This window comes from Lithobates pipiens, unplaced genomic scaffold (genome assembly GCF_037356315.1).
Source record: "Lithobates pipiens isolate NorthernLeopardFrog02 unplaced genomic scaffold, aLitPip1_a1.2 Scaffold_13, whole genome shotgun sequence".
Taxonomy (NCBI): Eukaryota; Metazoa; Chordata; class Amphibia; order Anura; family Ranidae; genus Lithobates; species Lithobates pipiens.
Window position 1 is genome coordinate 529,921,552 of NW_027507718.1, and position 19,942 is coordinate 529,941,493.

At 45.0% G+C, this 19,942-nt stretch overlaps 1 protein-coding gene across 1 annotated transcript in view; it reads left to right on the top strand.

The window, feature by feature from the left end:
* The window catches only part of LOC143975949 (NACHT, LRR and PYD domains-containing protein 3-like), a 93,759-nt gene that overhangs the window by 67,854 nt on the left and 5,963 nt on the right, over positions 1 to 19,942 (top strand). The window contains exons 2-4 of the mRNA XM_077478478.1: positions 10,334 to 10,445; positions 13,627 to 13,787; positions 15,307 to 15,472. Of these exons, the coding sequence (XP_077334604.1) occupies positions 10,391 to 10,445; positions 13,627 to 13,787; positions 15,307 to 15,472 (382 nt within the window). The 5' untranslated portion in view covers positions 10,334 to 10,390. The remainder of the gene's footprint in view (positions 1 to 10,333; positions 10,446 to 13,626; positions 13,788 to 15,306; positions 15,473 to 19,942) is intronic.

Below are 19,942 nucleotides of genomic sequence, written 5' to 3' on the forward strand. Positions count from 1 at the left end.
ACATATGCTCCGTTTGGCCTTAATGTGGACACTGATGTAAATGCCTTTATTAATTGTTTTTTGGTATATGTTATTGTAGAATATATCCTTGTTTTTCTCCATTCTCTTTGGCCTCTGTTGGGTGGTAGGCCTAGCTTTGGGTTAGGCGGCCCTCTAGATGTGGGGATTCATGTTTAATTGTATTCCTTAACATTTGTTTGGGATGCCTAAGGTTAATCTCTGGGGCACATGTGAGGTAGTAAGGATTTGGAAATACATGTTTATGTTGCCCTATTTCCCAACTGAATTTGATGGATATGTGAATACATCAAGAAACACATTTTTTGGCGTATCTCTATACCAATTTGGGATACTTCACCTCATTTTATTCTTGTTTTTATTTTTATTTTATTTTATTTTATCATTATTTTCCTTTTTATTCATTTCATCTTAGTTTATTCTTTTTTGGGACCTATACTCTGCCTTGTTTCTGGACACAGGAGAGGTAATTTAAAATAAGGGTAATTTGCTATGTCTCTTTTCCAATATGGTCATTACCTGGAAGTGAGGCTTGGTTCATGACCATATGACGTTCGTTGGGAACGAGGCTTGGTCCATAATCATAGGACGTTCGTTGGGGATACACATATACACATGACGTTCGTGGATCGAGAGTGAGGCTTGGCCCATGGTCATTGATTTCTAACGCTTATGTGACATCTAAGATGGTCGCTGACCCAAAGCGAGGCTTGGTTATGTTGTTGGTTATAAAAGGGGTGACGTCGCACGCCGCCCGTGCCCCTGGACGACGTAAATTATTACGAAACGCGTAGGGCGGTGCGAACGTGTCGACGTCACCCCAGTCGTGTTCGTTCTCTTTAGACCAGGAAGGACGGGTTGGTCTCTGCGTTGGCGTGTGTCCGGCCGGTGCACGCTTCTGTTTTGAACCTGCTTTTAAAGTCTTTTATGTAAGTGTATACGTTCGTTTTTTGCAAATTAAAATCATTGGTTTTACACTATCTGGAGCCTATGTTTTTCCCTATGTGATACCACGTTGAGTTGGGAGTGATATGTGGAGCAACAGCCATAACCCTATTGCGTGAAAGATTCGGGATCGCCTGAGGGGAACCGTTACCCGGATATCCTTTGATTGTTTTTGCCTGTGGTGACCCTCTGTAACGGGGGGTCGCTTGGATCTGGTAAGGAGCCAATTCATTCATTCGGTGATGGGAAAAGCACATTACATTTCTGGAGAAGATTTTTAATTTGTGCACTTCTAATTCAGCTTTTTGAAGTTTTTCTTCACTATTGTTTATTTACCATATGGACATTTCATAATATTTTGGTATATAACTATATGGACATTATGTAGAGTGTCTCAAAATACTTTTTGATAATTTATTTTATGTATAAAAACTGAAAACATAATAATTTTTTATTTTAGGGGTATATGCTCAGAGATTCATATAATCTGTATTGCGTTTGGGTAATTCACATTATTGACACGTATCTGTGTCCCGTCTTTGTATTTAATTTTATTTATTTGTACATATAATAGTATGCACTATATCTTTGAGGTGGTCTTAGAGACAATAAGATACTAAGACTCATATCGTGGGTCTGGCACATACACATACCCCATTCACTTTGGGTATTTGAGGTTAGCGCAGTTCTCTTTTTTCTTTTTCTGTTTTGTGTATTTTTGGTGTACATTTGAATTGCAGCTTCCGACCAATATCATTCTTATTCCGTAGCGCAGTTTTTTCCTTTTTGCTCTCTGCTGTGTAATGTAAAGGGGTCCAGAGGTGCAGGGTGCTGTGTAATGTATAGGGGTCCAGAGGTTCAGGGTGCTATGTAATGTAAAGGGGTCCAGAAGGGCAGGGTGCTAGGTAATATAAAGGGGCCCAGAGCTGCAGGGTGTTGTGTAATGTAAAGGGGCCCAGAGATGCAGGGTGCTGTGTAATGTAAAGGCGTCCAGAGGTTCAGAGTCTTGTGTAATGTAAAGGGGTCCAGAGGTTCAGGGTCTTGTGTAATGTAAAGGGGTCCAGAGGGGCAGGGTGTTGTGTAATATAAAGGGGTCCAGAGGTGCAGGGTGCTGTGTAATGTAAAGAGGTCCAGAGCTACAGGATGATGTGTAATGTAAAGGGGTCCAGAGCTGCAGGGTGTTGTGTAATGTAAAAGGGTCCAGAGGGGCAGGGTGCTGTGTAATGTAAAGGGGTCCAGAGGTGCAGGGTGCTGTGTAATGTAAAGGGGTCCAGAGGTTCAGGGTGCTATGAAATGTAAAGGGGTCCAGAAGGGCAGGGTGCTATGTAATCTAAAGGGGCCCAGAGCTGCAGGGTGTTGTGTAATGTAAAGGGGCCCAGAGATGCAGGGTGCTGTGTAATGTAAAGGCGTCCAGAGGTTCAGAGTCTTGTGCAATGTAAAGGGGTCCAGAGGTTCAGGGTCTTGTGTAATGTAAAGGGGTCCAGAGGTTCAGGGTCTTGTGTAATGTAAAGGGGTCCAGAGGTTCAGGGTCTTGTGTAATGTAAAGGGGTCCAGAGGGGCAGGGTGTTGTGTAATATAAAGGGGTCCAGAGGTGCAGGGTGCTGTGTAATGTAAAGAGGTCCAGAGCTACAGGATGATGTGTAATGTAAAGGGGTCCAGAGCTGCAGGGTGTTGTGTAATGTAAAGGGGTCCAGAGGGGCAGGGTGCTGTGTAATGTAAAGGGGTCCAGAGGTGCAGGGTGCTGTGTAATGTAAAGGGGTCCAGAGGTTCAGGGTGCTATGAAATGTAAAGGGGTCCAGAAGGGCAGGGTGCTATGTAATCTAAAGGGGCCCAGAGCTGCAGGGTGTTGTGTAATGTAAAGGGGCCCAGAGATGCAGGGTGCTGTGTAATGTAAAGGCGTCCAGAGGTTCAGAGTCTTGTGTAATGTAAAGGGGTCCAGAGGTTCAGGGTCTTGTGTAATGTAAAGGGGTCCAGAGGTTCAGGGTCTTGTGTAATGTAAAGGGGTCCAGAGGTTCAGGGTCTTGTGTAATGTAAAGGGGTCCAGAGGGGCAGGGTGTTGTGTAATATAAAGGGGTCCAGAGGTGCAGGGTGCTGTGTAATGTAAAGAGGTCCAGAGCTACAGGATGATGTGTAATGTAAAGGGGTCCAGAGCTGCAGGGTGTTGTGTAATGTAAAGGGGTCCAGAGGGGCAGGGTGCTGTGTAATGTAAAGGGGTCCAGAGATTCAGGGTGCTGTGTAATGTAAAGGGGTCCAGAGGTTCAGGGTGCTATGAAATGTAAAGGGGTCCAGAAGGGCAGGGTGCTATGTAATCTAAAGGGGCCCAGAGCTGCAGGGTGTTGTGTAATGTAAATAGGCCCAGAGATGCAGGGTGCTGTGTAATGTAAAGACGTCCAGAGGTTCAGAGTCTTGTGTAATGTAAAGGGGTCCAGAGGTTCAGGGTCTTGTGTAATGTAAAGGGGTCCAGAGGGGCAGGGTGTTGTGTAATATAAAGGGGTCCAGAGGTGCAGGGTGCTGTGTAATGTAAAGAGGTCCAGAGCTACAGGATGATGTGTAATGTAAAGGGGTCCAGAGCTGCAGGGTGTTGTGTAATGTAAAGGGGTCCAGAGGGGCAGGGTGCTGTGTAATATAAAGGGGTCCAGAGGTGCAGGGTGCTGTGTAATGTAAAGGGGTCCAGAGGTTCAGGGTGCTATGTAATGTAAAGGGGTCCAGAAGGGCAGGGTGCTATGTAATCTAAAGGGGCCCAGAGCTGCAGGGTGTTGTGTAATGTAAAGGGGCCCAGAGATGCAGGGTGCTGTGTAATGTAAAGGTGTCCAGAGGTTCAGAGTCTTGTGTAATGTAAAGGGGTCCAGAAGGGCAGGGTGTTGTGTGCAGTTGTGGAGAGAGGGTACGCAGTAGTGACAAAGAGAAATTGAAGGATGCAAGGGGCACAGTGGGGCATTTTTAAAATTTTAATGGGGGGGGGTGCCAGATATAGGATCTGCCCCGGGTGCCAAATGCTCCAGGTACGCCCCTGTCTCTGACCATCTCCTTTACTATGTCTGCTGTCTCTGACCATCTCCTGTATCACGTCTGCAGTCTCTGATAATCTCCTGTATCATGTCTGCAGTCTCTGACCATCTCCTGTAATATGTATGGGGGTTCATTCTAACAGATTCTCTAATAGAAACCCTCTCTGTGTCCATTAGAGAGACCCTCTCCAGGTCCCATTAGTGTACTCTCTTCCTGTATATTGTTAAGAAATCATGGAAGGATCCCAAGATAACAAAGACTCCTTAGGGGAACATCTCTGTGTTCGGAGTCGTTGCCATAGAAACATTTGTAAAGGGGAGGGGTCAGTAAAATGACCAAGCCCATGTGGGACCACCAGAAATATTTCTGCACCCAGGCGTCTGTGACCCTAGGATCGGCCCTGCTTCTTATGGCTTTCCTTCAACAATGGTCTTCTTGTCACTCTTCCATAAAGGACAGATTTGTGGAGAGCACGACTAATAGTTGTCCTGTGGACAGATTCTCCCCCCTGAGCTGTGGATCTCTGCAGCTCCTCCAGAGTTTCCATGGACCTCTTGGCTGCTTCTCCATGAGCCGGTCAGTGTAGGTGGACACCCAGGTCTTGGTAGGTTTGCAGTTGTGCCATACTCTTTCCATTTTCGGATGATGTATTGAACAGAACTCCGTGAGATGTTCAAAGCTTGGAATATGTTTTTTAGAACCTAACCCTGCTTTATACTTCTCCATAACTTTATCCCTGTCTGGTGTGTTCCTTGGTCTTCATGATGCGGTTTATTCACTAGAGTTCTCTAACAAACCTCCGAGGGCTTCACAGGACAGTTATATTTATACTGACATTAAATTACACACAGTTGGAATCTATTTACTAATTAGGTGACTTCCGAAGGCAATTATTCCACTAGAGTTTAGTTAGGAGTATCAGAGTAAGGGGGGCTAAATACAAATGCCCCCCCCCCACATTTTTCACATATTTATTTGTAAAATATTTAGAAAACCATTTATAATTTTCCTTCCACTTCACAATTATGTGCCACTTTGTGTTGGTCTATCACATAAAATCCAAATAAAATACATATACGTTGTACCATGACAAAATGTTGAAAATGTCAAGGGGTATGAATACCTTTTCAAGGCACGTATATAAAAATTGTTCTTGTTGGCCCTACTATTGTGCACACCTTGGAGGCACTATACACGGGTGCGTCTGATTCACTTTCAGACCCCATTTACCGTGTTTGTGGCCTGATCCTGACATCCTGTAGTGGGGGGATTATGATTGATGTGGGTGACAACGTTGTGATTTTCTTTATATGTGGTGATGGATATAGGATTATCCAATTTTAGTACTTGTGCGTTGATACATGTTTTTCAATGAAACTATTTTTGTACCATTGACCTCTTTGAGTCTCTATAGGTAACCGCGTTTCTTGTGTTTTGATTCTTTATCTTTACACTAAACCCCCTTTTCTGTTGGTTGAGACCTCCTGTCTCTCGACTCTTGGCTGGGGCTCCTCTGACCCGTGGTTGAGACCTCCTGTCTCTTGACTCTTGGCTGGGGCTCCTTTGACCCGTGGTTGAGACCTCCTGTCTCTCGACTCTTGGCTGGGGCTCCTCTGACCCGTGGTTGAGTCCTCCTGTTTCTTGACTCTTGGCTGGGGCTCCTTTGACCCGTGGTTGAGACCTCCTGTCTCTTGACTCTCGGCTGGGGCTCCTTTGACCCATGGTTGAGACCTCCTGTCTCTTGACTCTTGGCTGGGGCCCATCTGACCCATGGTTGAAACATCCTGTCTCTCGACTCTTGGCTGGGGCCCCTCTGACCCGTGGTTGAAACATCCTGTCTCTTGACTCTTGGCTGGGGCTCCTCTGACCCGTGGTTGAAACATCCTGTCTCTCGACTCTTGGCTGGGGCCCCTCTGACCCGTGGTTGAAACATCCTGTCTCTCGACTCTTGGCTGGGGCTCCTTTGAACCGTGGTTGAAACATCCTGTTTCTCGACTCTTGGCTGGTGCTCCTTTGACCCGTGGTTGAGACCTCCTGTCTCTCGACCCTTGGCTGGGGCTCCTCTGACCCATGGTTGAGACCTCCTCTCTCTCGACTCTTGGCTGGGGCTCCTCTGACCCGTGGTTGAGACCTCCTGTCTCTCGACTCTTGGCTGGGGCCCCTCTGACCCTTGGTTGAGACCTCCTGTCTCTCGACTCTTGGCTGGGGCTCCTCTGACCCATGGTTGAGACCTCCTCTCTCTCGACTCTTGGCTGGGGCTCCTCTGACCCGTGGTTGAGACCTCCTGTCTCTCGACTCTTGGCTGGGGCCCCTCTGACCCTTGGTTGAGACCTCCTGTCTCTCGACTCTTGGCTGGGGCTCCTCTGACCCATGGTTGAGACCTCCTGTCTCTCGACTTTTGGTTGGGGCTCCTTTGACCCATGGTTGAGACCTCCTGTCTCTCGACTCTTGGCTGGGGCCCCTCTGACCCCTGGTTGAGACCTCCTGTCTCTCGACTCTTGGCTGGGGCCCCTCTGACCCCTGGTTGAGACCTCCTGTCTCTCGACTCTTGGCTGGGGCCCCTCTGACGCGTGGTTGAAACATCTTGTCTCTTGACTCTTGGCTGGGGCTCCTTTGACCCATGGTTGAGACCTCCTGTCTCTTGACTCTTGGCTGGGGCTCCTTTGACCCATAGTTGAGACCTCCTGTCTGTCGACTCTTGGCTGGGGCCCCTCTGACCCGTGGTTGAAACATCCTGTCTGTCGACTCTTGGCTGGGGCCCCTCTGACCCCTGGTTGAGACCTCCTGTCTCTTGACTCTTGGCTGGGGGTCCTTTGACCGTGGTTGAGACCTCCTGTCTCTCGACTCTTGGCTGGGGCTCCTTTGACCCATGGTTGAGACCTCCTGTCTCTTGACTCTTGGCTGGGGCTCCTTTGACCCATGGTTGAGACCTCCTGTCTCTCGACTCTTGGCTGGGGCTCCTCTGACCCGTGGTTGAGACCTCCTATATCCAATATGGGAGCCCTGAGCTATCCTCAGGCTTGGCTTATAATGAAAAGTCAAAGAGAGACACACCACTTCTAGGCTAGCTTCGGGTGCAAAAGACAGGTACCAGGTGCAGACCTCGGCTCGCCGCCATCCACAGTGAACAAGAAATGAAATTGTCGCACGCTGGAAATCAAAAACTTGCTTGTGTAATCTTTATTGTCAAAGGTTGCCAGACAGATACAGTGCTTGCACGTGCTTCACAAGCGTGTAGCTTGCTTGTTTGGCTTATGATGACCCTCCACACCTGTGTACTCACACAAGCTGCAGGCAAGGTCCATAAAGACATGGATGAGCGAGTTTTCGGGGTGGAGGAACTTAGCCAGATAGAACACCTTTGGGATGAATTTGAGTGGAGAATGCGAGCCAGGTCTTCTCGTCCAACATCGGTGCCTGACCTCACAAATGTCGCTTCTGGAAGAATGGTCAAACATCCCCATAGACACACTCCTAAACCTTGTGGACGGCCTTCCCAGAAGAGTTGAAGCTGTTATAGCTGCAAAGGGTGGGCCAACTCAATATTGAACCCTACGGACTAAGACTGGGGTGTCATTAAAGTTCACGTGCGTGTAAAGGCAGGTGTCCCAAGTGTCTGTGAGACCTGAGATCTCCCCTCTGGCCTCCAAAGGACCACATCAAACCAAGATCGGTGTGTTGCATCGCTTCCACTTTCTGACATCACACAGTGGAAGGAACAACATCTGTTTCTCTGAGTGTCCGGGCAAGCCAATGCCACTGGTTGCATCCTTACTGGGCTTCCTGGCGGCGGGAGTTGGGGAACTCCTCCCACCACCTGGCTTACTGGCGGCAGGAGTTGGGGAACCCCTCCCACCACCTGTAAAAGTAATCCAGCAGCTGTATAGCCACTAGGATTAGTTTTATATGTGCAGAATCACCCACAATGCAAAAATTATACTGGGACCATGGTTGTAGCCTCCACCATGGTCCCAGTATAGCCTCTTCCAAACCAGGACAATACAGTATGATGTGACCTCCGGAAGATTTACCCCCTTTCACGACCAGTCCATTTTTTTGCGATTAGGCACTGCATTTGTTTAACGGACAATTGCGCGGTCGTACGACGTTGCACCCAAATAAAATCTTTGTCCTTTTTTTGCCCACAAATAGAGCTTTCTTTTGGTAGTAATTCATCACCTCTGCGCTTTTTAATTTTTGCGCTTTAAACCAAAAAAAAAAACACAATATTTTTTACTTTCTGCTATAAAACATATTCAAAAACAAACAAAAAAAAAGATCAAAAATCGAATTTCCTCATAACTTTAAGTCAATATGTATTCTTCTATATATTTTTGTTAAAAAAAAAAATATTCCAATAAGCGTTTATTGATTGGTTTGTGCAAAAGTTATAGTGTTTACAATCTCTTGGATAATTGTTTTTTAATGAAATTATTTTTATTTTTTGGCGATCAGTGACTTATAGTATAGACTGCAATATTGCGGTGGACATTCTGACACTAACTGACGCTTTTGACACTTTTTGTGAACCAGTGACACCAATACAGTGATCAGTGCTAAAAAATATACACTGTCACTGTACTAATGGCACTGGGCTGGGAAGGGGTTAACAGGGGTGATCAAAGGGTTAAATGTCTGCCTAGCCTGTGCTTTATCACTGTGTGGGAGGTATTTTGACTAGGGGAAGCCATTGATCCATGTTCCCGGATGAAACCCCCCCCCGGTTGGTGACACCCCCCCCCACCCCGGAACTTACCCCATTAGTTGCAGGCGGGCGGGTTCCTGCAGGCGGCGGGCAGTGGCAGGGTTGCGCAAATTCCCCCCACCCCCCCCCCCCCGACGAGCTCTTGTGCAGAAGCGAACGCATACGTGAGTATCGCCCGCGTATGAAAACAGTGTTCAAACCACACATGTGAGGTACCGCCACGATCGGTAGAGAGAGAGAGAGCGATAATTCTAGCCCCAGACCTCTGTAACTTAAAATATGCAAACTGTAGAAATTTTTTTTTTTTAAATGTCGCCTGTGGAGATTATTAAGGGTAAAAGTTTGTCGCCATTCCACCAGCGGGCGCAATTTTGTAGCGTGACATGTTGGGTATCATTTTACTCGGCGTAACATTATCTTTCACAATATAAAAAATAAAAATTGGGCTGTTGTCTTATTTTTTCATTAAAAAAAAGTGTATTAAAAAAAAAAAAAAAAAGTGCGCATATGAGACCGCTCCGCAAATACGGTACAAATACGGTGCAAATAACGACAGAAAGTATTGCAACGACCGCCATTTTATTCTTGTTAGAAAAAAAATAAAATGTATAATGTTTGGGGGTTCTAAGGAATTTTCTAGGGTATCAATTTACTCGGCGTAACATTATATTTTACAATATAAAAATAATAATAATTGGGCTAACTTTATTGGTGTCTTATTTTTTAATTCCAAAAAAGTGTATTAAAAAAAAAAAAGAGCGCATGTAAGACCGCTGCGCAAATTCCGGTGTGACAGAAATAATTGTTGCAACAACCTCCATTTTATTCTTGTTAGAAAAAATAAAAATGTATAATGTTTGGGGGTTCTAAGTAATTTTCTAGCAAAAAAAAAAATGTTTTTAACTTGTAAACAACAAATCTCAAAAAGAGGCTCGGTCCTTAAAGAGGAAGTAAAGGGAAAAAAAATAAAAAAAATAAAAACACACCCTGCAAGGCAAAGGCATAATGAGCTAGTATGCATAGCATAGCATACTAGCTCATTATGAATAACTTACCTGAGAACAAAGCCCCCCGAAGTGGTCCTCCGTCTTCCTCTTCGCCGCTGCCATGGATCCCGGAGCGGTTTCCGGGTCTTGCGGCTCCGGCGCTGTGATTCGCCGGAGCCGCGATGATGTCACTCCTGTGCATGCGCACGTGAGCCGACACTCGCGGCATATCGCCGCGATCTGCGACCTGCCCAGTGCGCATGCGCCGTAGACAGCGGTGTAGGTTTAGGAGATATTTCTTGGACCTACAGGTAAGCCTTAATCTATGCTTACCTGTAGGTCAAAGTGGTTTGTTAGGGGTTACAACCACTTTAAGTGGTTAAGGGTGATCCTGACACCCCCCCCCCCCTAGTATGATCCCTTGTATGTAGGGATCCATGGATGGACAGGGTTTTATAAAGGTGGTTATAGATCTGAGAACAACTTCTGCTAAGAATATAAAAAAGTTATTATACTGAAGTAATTATATATATATATATATATTTATATTTATATTTATATTTATATATTTTTTTTTTTTTTTTTACACATATGTAGTAATATGATGGTCTAAGAAATAAAGATTTGTTATATTGTTAAGTCCTAATAACAATGGCGGTGTTGTGTCTAGGTATGCGGCGGACTGATGGTCGTATTTCCGTTGTAATTTCACTCCAAAACCGAGAAGATGAACTTCAACCACAAGAAGAGTTATGACTGCTTGGGAGGAGCCGCCACTCCTGGTAATCAGAGATATATTATATTTTTATATTTTTATGATGATCAGCTTAAAGTGATATTAAAGTCCTCTCTGTTTTTTATTTTATTTATTTTTTTTTTTTTTTTGTGTATTTTTTGTGTAAATTTTTTGGGGATTTGCCCCCTTAATGACCAGGCCATTTTTTGCCATGCGTCGCTTTAACTGACAATTGCGCGGTCGTTTAACGCTGTACCCAAACACAATTTTTTGTCCTTTTTTTTTTCCCCACAAATAGAGCTTTCTTTTGGTGGTATTTGATCGCCTCTGCGGTTTTTATTTTTTGCACTATAAACAAAAAAAAAGCGACAATTTTGAAAAAAAAAAACAATTACTTTTTACTTTTTGCTATAATAAACATCCCCCCCCCAAAAAAAAAAAATGTCTTCCTCAGTTTAGGCTGATATGTAAACTTCTACATATTTTTAGTAAAAAAAAAAAAAAATTGCAATAAGCGTATATTGATTGGTTTGCGCAAAAGTTATAGCGTCTACAAAATAGGGGATAGATTTATAGAATTTTTATTATTATTATTTTTTTTTTACTAGTAATGGTGGCGATCTGCTATATATATATATATATATATATATATATATATATATATATATATATATATATATATATATATATATATATATAGATATAGATATATATATCTATCTATATATATATTTTTTTATCGGGACGTTGTGAAAGACAGATCGGGCACTTTTGAGACTTTTTTTGGAACCATTGACATTTATACAGCGATCAGAGCTAAAAATAGCCATTGATTACTGTAATAATGTCACTGGCAGGGAAGGGGTTAACACTAGGGGGCGATCAAAGGTTAAATGTTTGTCCTAGGGAGTGATTATAACTGTGGGGGAGGGGGATGGGACTGTCTGGAGGAGGACCTGGGGGTCCTAGTCAGGGCCGTCTTTAATATTGATTGGACCATGGGCAAAAAAAATTCTGGGGCCCCTCCCCCAATGCAGTTTCACACTCCACCTGCTCTGAGACATACAATAAATAGCAGCTATACTCAAATTTAGTTTACAAAATCAGATCAGGCAGCTATTGCAATTGGTTGCTAGAGGTTACAGTGTATCATTATTGCTCACTGACTGGTTGCTAGAGGTTACAGTGTATCATTACCCCTCACTGACTGGTCACCAAAGGTACAGCACACATTACAGCGCACTGATTAGTTGCTAGAGGTTACAGCACATGATTTCTGCTTGTTGATTGCTTACTAGAGATTACTGTGGATATGACCTCAGGGGGGCATTATATACATATCAATGCTGCCGGCCGCCACTACTTACATATGAATGCCACCGCTATTTACATATGAATTCCAGTAATTTACATGTAAATCATCTGTACACCACAATAGGGCAGAGCTTTAGTAGCAGCACTTCACACTGAGATATCGGGACACAGCACGGGACTAAAACCTCAAGGGACAAGGGAATTTAAACCAGGATATTTGGCAAGTGTGAGGCAGCTTCTTTGGGCCCCACAACAATGACAGGGCCCAGGGCAGCTGCCCCTTTTGCCCTGCCTTAAAAACGGCCCTGGTCCTAGTAGATGATAGGCTCAGCTAGGGTTGCCACCTGTCCAGGATTCACTCGGACAGTTTGGGTTTGGAATCATGCGTCCGGGTTTCAGACTGCCTGAAACCCGGACACATTATTTAGATTGACTATGGCTTTCCTGCAGCTTCCACCCCCCAAACACTCCTACCCCTCTGTGTCTGCCCACACTCCAGTCCCTGGCGCTGTGCCTCAGAAATGGAAAGTTGGGGCTGGAAATTTGAAGGTGCTGACTGCCAAGGAGTGAGTGAGTGAATACACTAAGGGCAAGTCAGGGTTCTCAGAGCACCCTTTACATCAGAGTTCCCCTTTACACCAGAGGCCACAGTGTTCCCCCTTACATCAGAATCTTCTCCATTCATCAGAGTTCTCAATGTTCCACCTTAAATCAGGGTTCCCAGAGCACCCCTTATGACAGAGTCCCCAGAGTTATCCCTTACATCAGAGTCTGCAGAGTCCCCCCCCCCCCCCTTACAGTGAAAGGGAACTCTGTGAGTTCAGATGTAAAAGAGGAACTCTGCGGTCTCTGATGTAAAGGGGAACCCTTGTGATTAACTTCAGATGATTAGAAATGTTATTTAATAGCAAAATATATGTATAGTTTATACTATTAAAACAAAATTGCTGCGTGGCGCTAAAGCGTTCGGGTTTGACTTAAAGAAAAGTTGGCAACCCTAGGCTCAGCAATGACATGCAATGCCAAGCTGCTGCTAACAAAGCAAACAGAATATTGGCATTAAAAAGGGGATCAATTCCAGAGATAAAACGATAATTCTCCCGCTCTACAAGACTCTGGTCCAGCCGCACCTGGAGTATACTGTCCAGTTCTGGGCACCAGTCCTCAGGAAGGATGTACTGGAAATGGAGCGACTACAAAGAAGGGCGACAAAGCTGATAAAGGGTCTGGAGGATATTAGTTATGAGGAAAGGTTGTGAGCTCTGAACTTATTCTCTCTGGAGAAGAGACGCTTGAGAGGGGATATGATTTCAATATACAAATACCGTACTGGTGACCCTATAATAGGGAGAAAACTTCTCCGCAGAAGGGAGTTTAATAAAACTCGTGGCCACTCATTAAAATTAGAAGAAAAGAGTCTTAACCTTAAACTACGCAGAGGGTTCTTTACTGTAAGAGCGACAAGGATGTGGAATTCCCTTCCACAGGTGGTGGTCTCAGCGGGGAGCATCGATAGTTTCAGGAAACTATTAGATAATCACCTGAACAACCACAACATACAGGGATATACAATGTAATACTGACATATAATCACACATAGGTTGGACTTGATGGACTTGTGTCTTTTTTTTAAACCTCACCTACTATGCAACCAATCGCTGTTCATAATCAGTTTGAACAACAGATCTGTCTCCTCTCTCTTGACAGAACGGAGATCTGTCTGTTCACATTGACAGATCCCTGTTCTGTCTCTGTCAGGAGCGATCGCGGATGCCCGGCTGACACCGCGACGATTCGCGTGGGGGGGGGGGAGCCAACTTGCCCCCAGCGAAGACGCCAGCTGGTGGGCAAGTGGTTAAAGTCTTACATTTCATCTCAGCCCCGTAAATGTATTTTCTGTGTTTTTTTTCCAGGTAACCTCAGGTCGTTCCCCCAGCAGGTGTATGAGTATAGCGACTCATCGCTGAGGAGGATACACGAGTATTACAAGGAAGATCTGCTCTACATCCTGGAGAACTCCAACCCTCATGCCGTCCTGGTAGAACTCAAATCTCGCAATGTGTTGAACACAGATGTAAGGAAAAGAGATATTTCTGCAATGCGATTGCCCTCCAGTAAATGATGTATAACAGGGATATGCAATTAGCGGACCTCCAGCAGCTGCAAAACTACAAGTCCCATCATGCCTCTGCCTCTGGGAGTCATTCTTGTGGCTGTTAGAGTCTTGCTATGCCTCATGGGACTTGTAGTTCTGCTGGAGGTCCACTAATTGCATATCCCTGATGTATAAGTATAGAGGCAGGACCGCTGATGAGGCAGTACAGCCAGCCCCCCCTGTGCTGGGCCCGGGCCCCATCAGTTCAAAAGGGGGGGCCCAGGCACCTGCTGAGCAGGAGGGACGGCTGTACTGCCTTATTACAGACACCGATCCTCTCCTGCCTCCTCCTGCAGCATTGCCAGCTTCAACTCTTCTTCTCCCCTCAGCTGCACTGTAGGGGGATTGATCCTTGCCCGTGTGCCTCTTCCATTTTCTGTCCAGACCCCCCTGTGCCCCTTTCCCCCCCAGCCCTTCCGGCTTCCTTCCTCTCCTCTCCTGCTAGCAGCTGCTATGGGCACACAGGGAGATGTTTCAGGATGAATAGAGCAGGGGAAGGGACCGGTAAATGTCATTTTCTGGCCCCTTCCTTCCCTGAACAAACACAGTGAGCAATCGGTACCAATCCACTCCTGTGTTCATACATCACTGAAGCATAGTAAACTGTTTTTATATGCTTCCGTGTGTGAATGAGCAGGAAGCCTCAGAGGGCTTCCTATTCATTCATCTGCGCAACTGAGGCTACAGAGAAAGGGACTGATACATCTACGGTATCTAACAAAAGTAAGTACACCCCTCACATTTTTGTAAATATATTATTCTTATCTTTTCATGTGACAACACTGAAGAAATGACACTTGTCTACAATGTAAAGTAGTGAGTGTACAGCTTGTATAACAGTGTAAATTTGCGAGTTCCCTCAAAATAACTCAACACACAGCCATTAATGTCTAAACCGCTGGTAACAAAAGTGAGTACACCCCTAAGTGAAAATGTCCAAATTGGGCCCAAATCTGTCAATATTTTGTGTGGCCACCATTATTTTCCAGCACTACCTTAACTCTCTTGGGCATGGAGGTCACCAGAGCTTCACAGGTTGGCACTGGAGTCCTCTTCCACTCCTCCATGATGACATCACAGAGCATATGTTGATTTTTTTTTTCTTTTAACATATGAGTGGAATTATATTTCTGGTTTTATAAAAACAAAAATAGCAGTGAGCACTATGCCAGTTTTTGTTGTTTTTTGAGAATGTGAATAATTACCCTGCCCCTACCATACCCTTTGCCCACACCTTACATCTGGGTGGAGATTATAAACAGAGTCATCAGGCGGTCAGGAAGAGTTCAGGAATAACTGACTTAGAAAAGGTTTTCCTCTTATGACTAGAGGTTCCAGACCAACCAGGATATTTTTAAATTGTAGAAAATTATTTAAAAATATGATTCCGAAACAAAAAAAATTAAAATAAACAATAAAACATATATATATTTTTTAGAAATACCTGTCAATGGAAAAAGACCCGCCTTCCTTCTCATGCACCTTGATAAACGATATTCAGGATCTGGGAAGAGAAGCTGTGATTGGACTCTGGGAATGTCTCCATTTACTACAGAAAGATCATCCTAATTTATTGGCTGTTCTGGAAGAGGTTAGCCAGACAGGTAACAGGACTCTATCAAAACTGTAATAATACACTATATTCTCAAAAGTATTGGGACACCTGCCTTTACACACACATGAACTTTAATGGCATCCCAGTCTTCGTCCGTAGGGTTCAATATTGAGTTGGTCCACCCTTTGCAGCTATAACAGCTTCAACTCTTCTGGGAAGGCCGTCCACAAGGTTTAGGAGTGTGTCTATGGGAATGTTTGACCATTCTTCCAGAAGAGCATTTGTGAGGTCAGGCACTGATGTTGAATGAGAAGGTCTGGCTTGTAGCCTCCACTCTAATTCATCCCAAAGGTGTTCTATCTGATTGAGGTCCATCCAGTCAAGTTCCTCCACCCCAAACTCGCTCATCCGTGTCTTTATGGACCTTGCTTTGTGCACTGGGGGCGCAGTCATGTTGGAACAGGAAGGGGCCATCCCCAAACTGTTCCCACAGAGTTGGGAGCATGAAATTGTCCAAAATCTCTTGGTATGCTGATGCCTTCACTGGAACTAAGAGGCCAAGCCCAACCCCTAAAAGACAACCCCACACCATAATCCCCCCCTCCACCAAATAATTTGGACCAGTGCACAAAGCAAGGTCCATAAAAACATGGATGAGCGAGTTTGGGGTGGAGGAACTTGACTGGCCTTCACAGAGTCCTGACCTCAACCCAACAGATCACCTTTGGGATGAATTCGAGTGGAGACTGTGAGTCAGGCCTTTCTTGTCCAACATCAGTGTCTGACCTCACAAATGCACTTCTGGAAGAATGGTCAAACATTCCCATAGACACACTCCTAAACCTTGTGGACGGCCTTCCCGGAAGAGTTGAAGCTGTTATAGCTGCAAAGGGTGGGCCGACTCAATATTAAAAGAGTAAAGAGGAAACAAGGTGCACCAAACTAAGTCCAGTATATCAGGAACAATTTATTCAAATCAAAGTCTATTGGCTACTCACACAACATTGGTGAGGTGAAGATATCGGTGATCTCTATAGGGTCACTGTAAGGTCCAGAGCTGTATCCATAGGAGCGTTCCAGCGGGCTGCAGCGGGTGGATCGGCAGGGCGATGGGCAGGACCAGCCTGATTCCTGTGTGTCTGCGTGCGCACCAGCGTGGAGCGTACTCGTAGGAGTCCGTGAACCGGAAGTGACATATGGGCGCCCATGCTCGTGTCCCAAGGGAGCTGCCGCTGGTGCCTTTTTATCCACACTCATCATTTTACTGGGACTTGTTGTTCATTAATTACCCTCTTCCATTTATTTACTATTGATTGCTACATTGTTTTTTTTATATCCTTTTTATTTTTAATTATTAATACTGTGCATGTTCCCATTTTTGCGCCCTCTTTCCTTTTCCAACTCAATATTGAACCCTACAGCCTAAGCCCTTGTACACACGGTCCGACATTCCGAAAACCAAACCCGTTGGATTTTGTCCGACGGATTTTATCCGAAACTGTTGCATACACACGGTCGGACAAAGTTGTCGGAAAATCCGATCGTTCAGAACGTGATGACGCTATTTCGTTACGATGGGACTACATTCAGGCTAGTAGCCAATAGCTTTGGTCTAGGAATTTGATCTGAGCATGCGTGGCATTTTGTCCGATCGGTATTCTGTACAAACGATCGGACAAAGTCCGATCGGATCATGTTGTCGGAAAATTTTATAGCCCAGCTCTAAAACTTTGTCGGTCGGATATTCCGATGGAAACAGTCTGATGGAGCCCACACACGGTCGGATTATCCGACAACACGGTCCGATCGGACATTGTCCATCGGAATATCCAACCGTGTGTACAAGGGCTTAGACTGGGATGCCATTAATGTTTATGTGCGTGTAAAGGCAGGTGTCCCAATACTTTTGACAATATTGTGTATATTCATTAACACTAATTATTTTTGTTTTTTAGTAAAGTATAATTGTGCGCTTCACTTTCATTATTTTCCTTCTGTTCCTCTTTTGTTCCCTTTACCCTGCCTAAAAATCACTGTACCAAAATCTGTACAGTTTATTTATTAACACAAACATTTTCTACTGTTCTCTGCAACTATGTGCACAGTTAGCAGTTACTGATGCATTTGGAAATTAGGGGTCGTTTTGTACAAAATTCACTCAGCTGTCACGAATAATCACCATATTTTGCCTAATACGTCGTCAGCTCAATGTAATGGGCATAATGCAGCATTTTCCTGATTATGGGATTTCAGGAAAATACTGAATTATGGGCATTAGGTAAAGCTGACAATCATAGGAAATGAATGTAATGGGCAAAATATGAAAATTATTTGCGAAAGCTGAGTGAATGCTTGAGACTTTACACAGTACTGTATATTTAAAAACAAAAACAAAAATAGACCTCATAGTGTTAAATTATACAGAACCAACCTTTCCCTTTTTTTTTTCATCAGTTTTAGAAAATTGTAACTGACTGGAAACTGACATGAAGGTGTCATTATTATTAGCAATATTTAGCATTAAATACATATTATTATTATTATTATTATTATTATTATATGTCAGGACTAGGGCTGCCGTTAGAAATCAGGGGGCTCTGTACAGCCTACCTAACAGCACCCAAATTACAAACATCAAATTTTTTTTTCAATTATATTTTCCAATTTTTGAAGCTTTTTTTTTTTAATTTTAAAATATTTTTTTTTTTTTTTTTTTTTTTTTTAAATTTACATAATTTTTTTATTTTTTACAATTCTGTTGGAGTGGGGGTTGGGTGAAATATCAGGGGTCTGACATCTCAATCTAAAGGAATTGAGGACACTCTACATCCGCTTGCGCGCCCGCAGCAGTCAGCGGTAGAGGAAAGTTGGTGGCACTGTGGGGGGGGGGGGGGGGGACCAGGGGAGCCCAGGCACACAGAGGGGAATGGGTGAGGCGAAACGGGAGGACAATTACAGATCTGTGTCTCTCCCCCCAGCAGCTTAAATCCGGCGTGAGGGAGAAGAGGAGAAACCAGCTTTCAGCTGCTGGAGGGAGAGACACAGCCACAGTACATTGTTTTGTAATTGTCCTCCCATCCCGCTGCAAAAATTTGCCTGATGTCCAGTCCCCCTCCCCATATGCCCGGGCCCCCTACAAGAGGCCTGGTGGTCCCCCCTTTGTCACGTGCCTGGTGGAGTTCAAGCTGGAGAGGGGGCTTTTCTTGCACCTCCGGTCCGACACCCCTGGTAGTGATGACAAGGAGTGAAGGACACAGAGTGGCACGAGGGCCGATGTAGTGGATGGCGCTGGCTGGACCTTGGCAGGAAACAGGTGGCTGAAGAGCGCCTGGCAAGTCTCTGAGAACCAGAGCTCTGTATCGCTGGGTCAGCAGATGGAGGCGTAGCCAGGACGTAAGCCAGGAGGACATCAACAGCCGGACAGAGCAGGTCCCGAGAGGAGAGGCAGAGACGGGACACAGGCCGGGTTCTGTAGACAGACAGGCAGCAAGGTACAAGAACATCAGGCAGAAGCAGAGTCAAACACAACCGGGATCAGGTAGGCAGGCGGAGGTCAAGGAGAAGGTTCAGGTGAAGCCGGGTCAAGACACAGGAAGCTGGAACAGATCAGGTAAACAAGCACTAGCTGAAAAGACCACTCGGCAATGTTCATGTGTCAGTGTTCAATTTAAATAGGCTTACTTGGTGCCCATACGTGCACGTGTGCACGCGGGCATTGGCACGCAGGTGTGCACACCTGCGCATGCGCCAATACAAGTCCCTCTTTGTACACACACTGGTGTGCCCATGCTTGTGTGCAGATGCGCATCTGTTAGCTGGACTTCTGTTAGCTGGACTTCTCTTACACCCCTTATCAGGACATTCATTCAGATCAGGCATATGGCTCTGAGTAACCTATATGCAGTCAAAGTATGAAGAACTTCTATCCAGCCATTGGGGCACTGCTCCTCCCACTGACATTAACAGGACATAATTCCTCCCGCTGACACCAACGATGGGACACTATTTTATTCCACTGGCTGGAATGACGGGGCACTATTCCTCCCACTGACACCAACAGTGGGCACTATTCCTCCCACAGGTGCCAATGATGGGACACCATTTCTATAATAGCAAAGATAGGGCATTGTTCACTCAGGTTAAGTTCCATGCATCCAGCTAGAAACTCTACTCAAGTCGATATGTGCGGAGTAATCCAAACAAAGGTAGCCATGCATGAGTATGAAAAGCACTCTCTCCACTCCGACAGCTGAAAGTAATTTAGCCCAAATATAATGAAGGGCCGTAAACCATTGCATACAAATAAAATTCTTTGGTGCACATGCAAGAGATAAGAGGTCAGTACTTATCGATCCATGAGGCCAATGGTGGCTCAGATAAGGAACAGCCTGACCAGTTTTACCAGCACCAGCAGACTGCATGAGAGGATATACAAGCCTACCTGTACTTGGGTGCCCCCAGGTCTTAGTACAGAATGTTACAGTTCTTGGCTAGATGGCACTGGGACTGAGCAACTGAG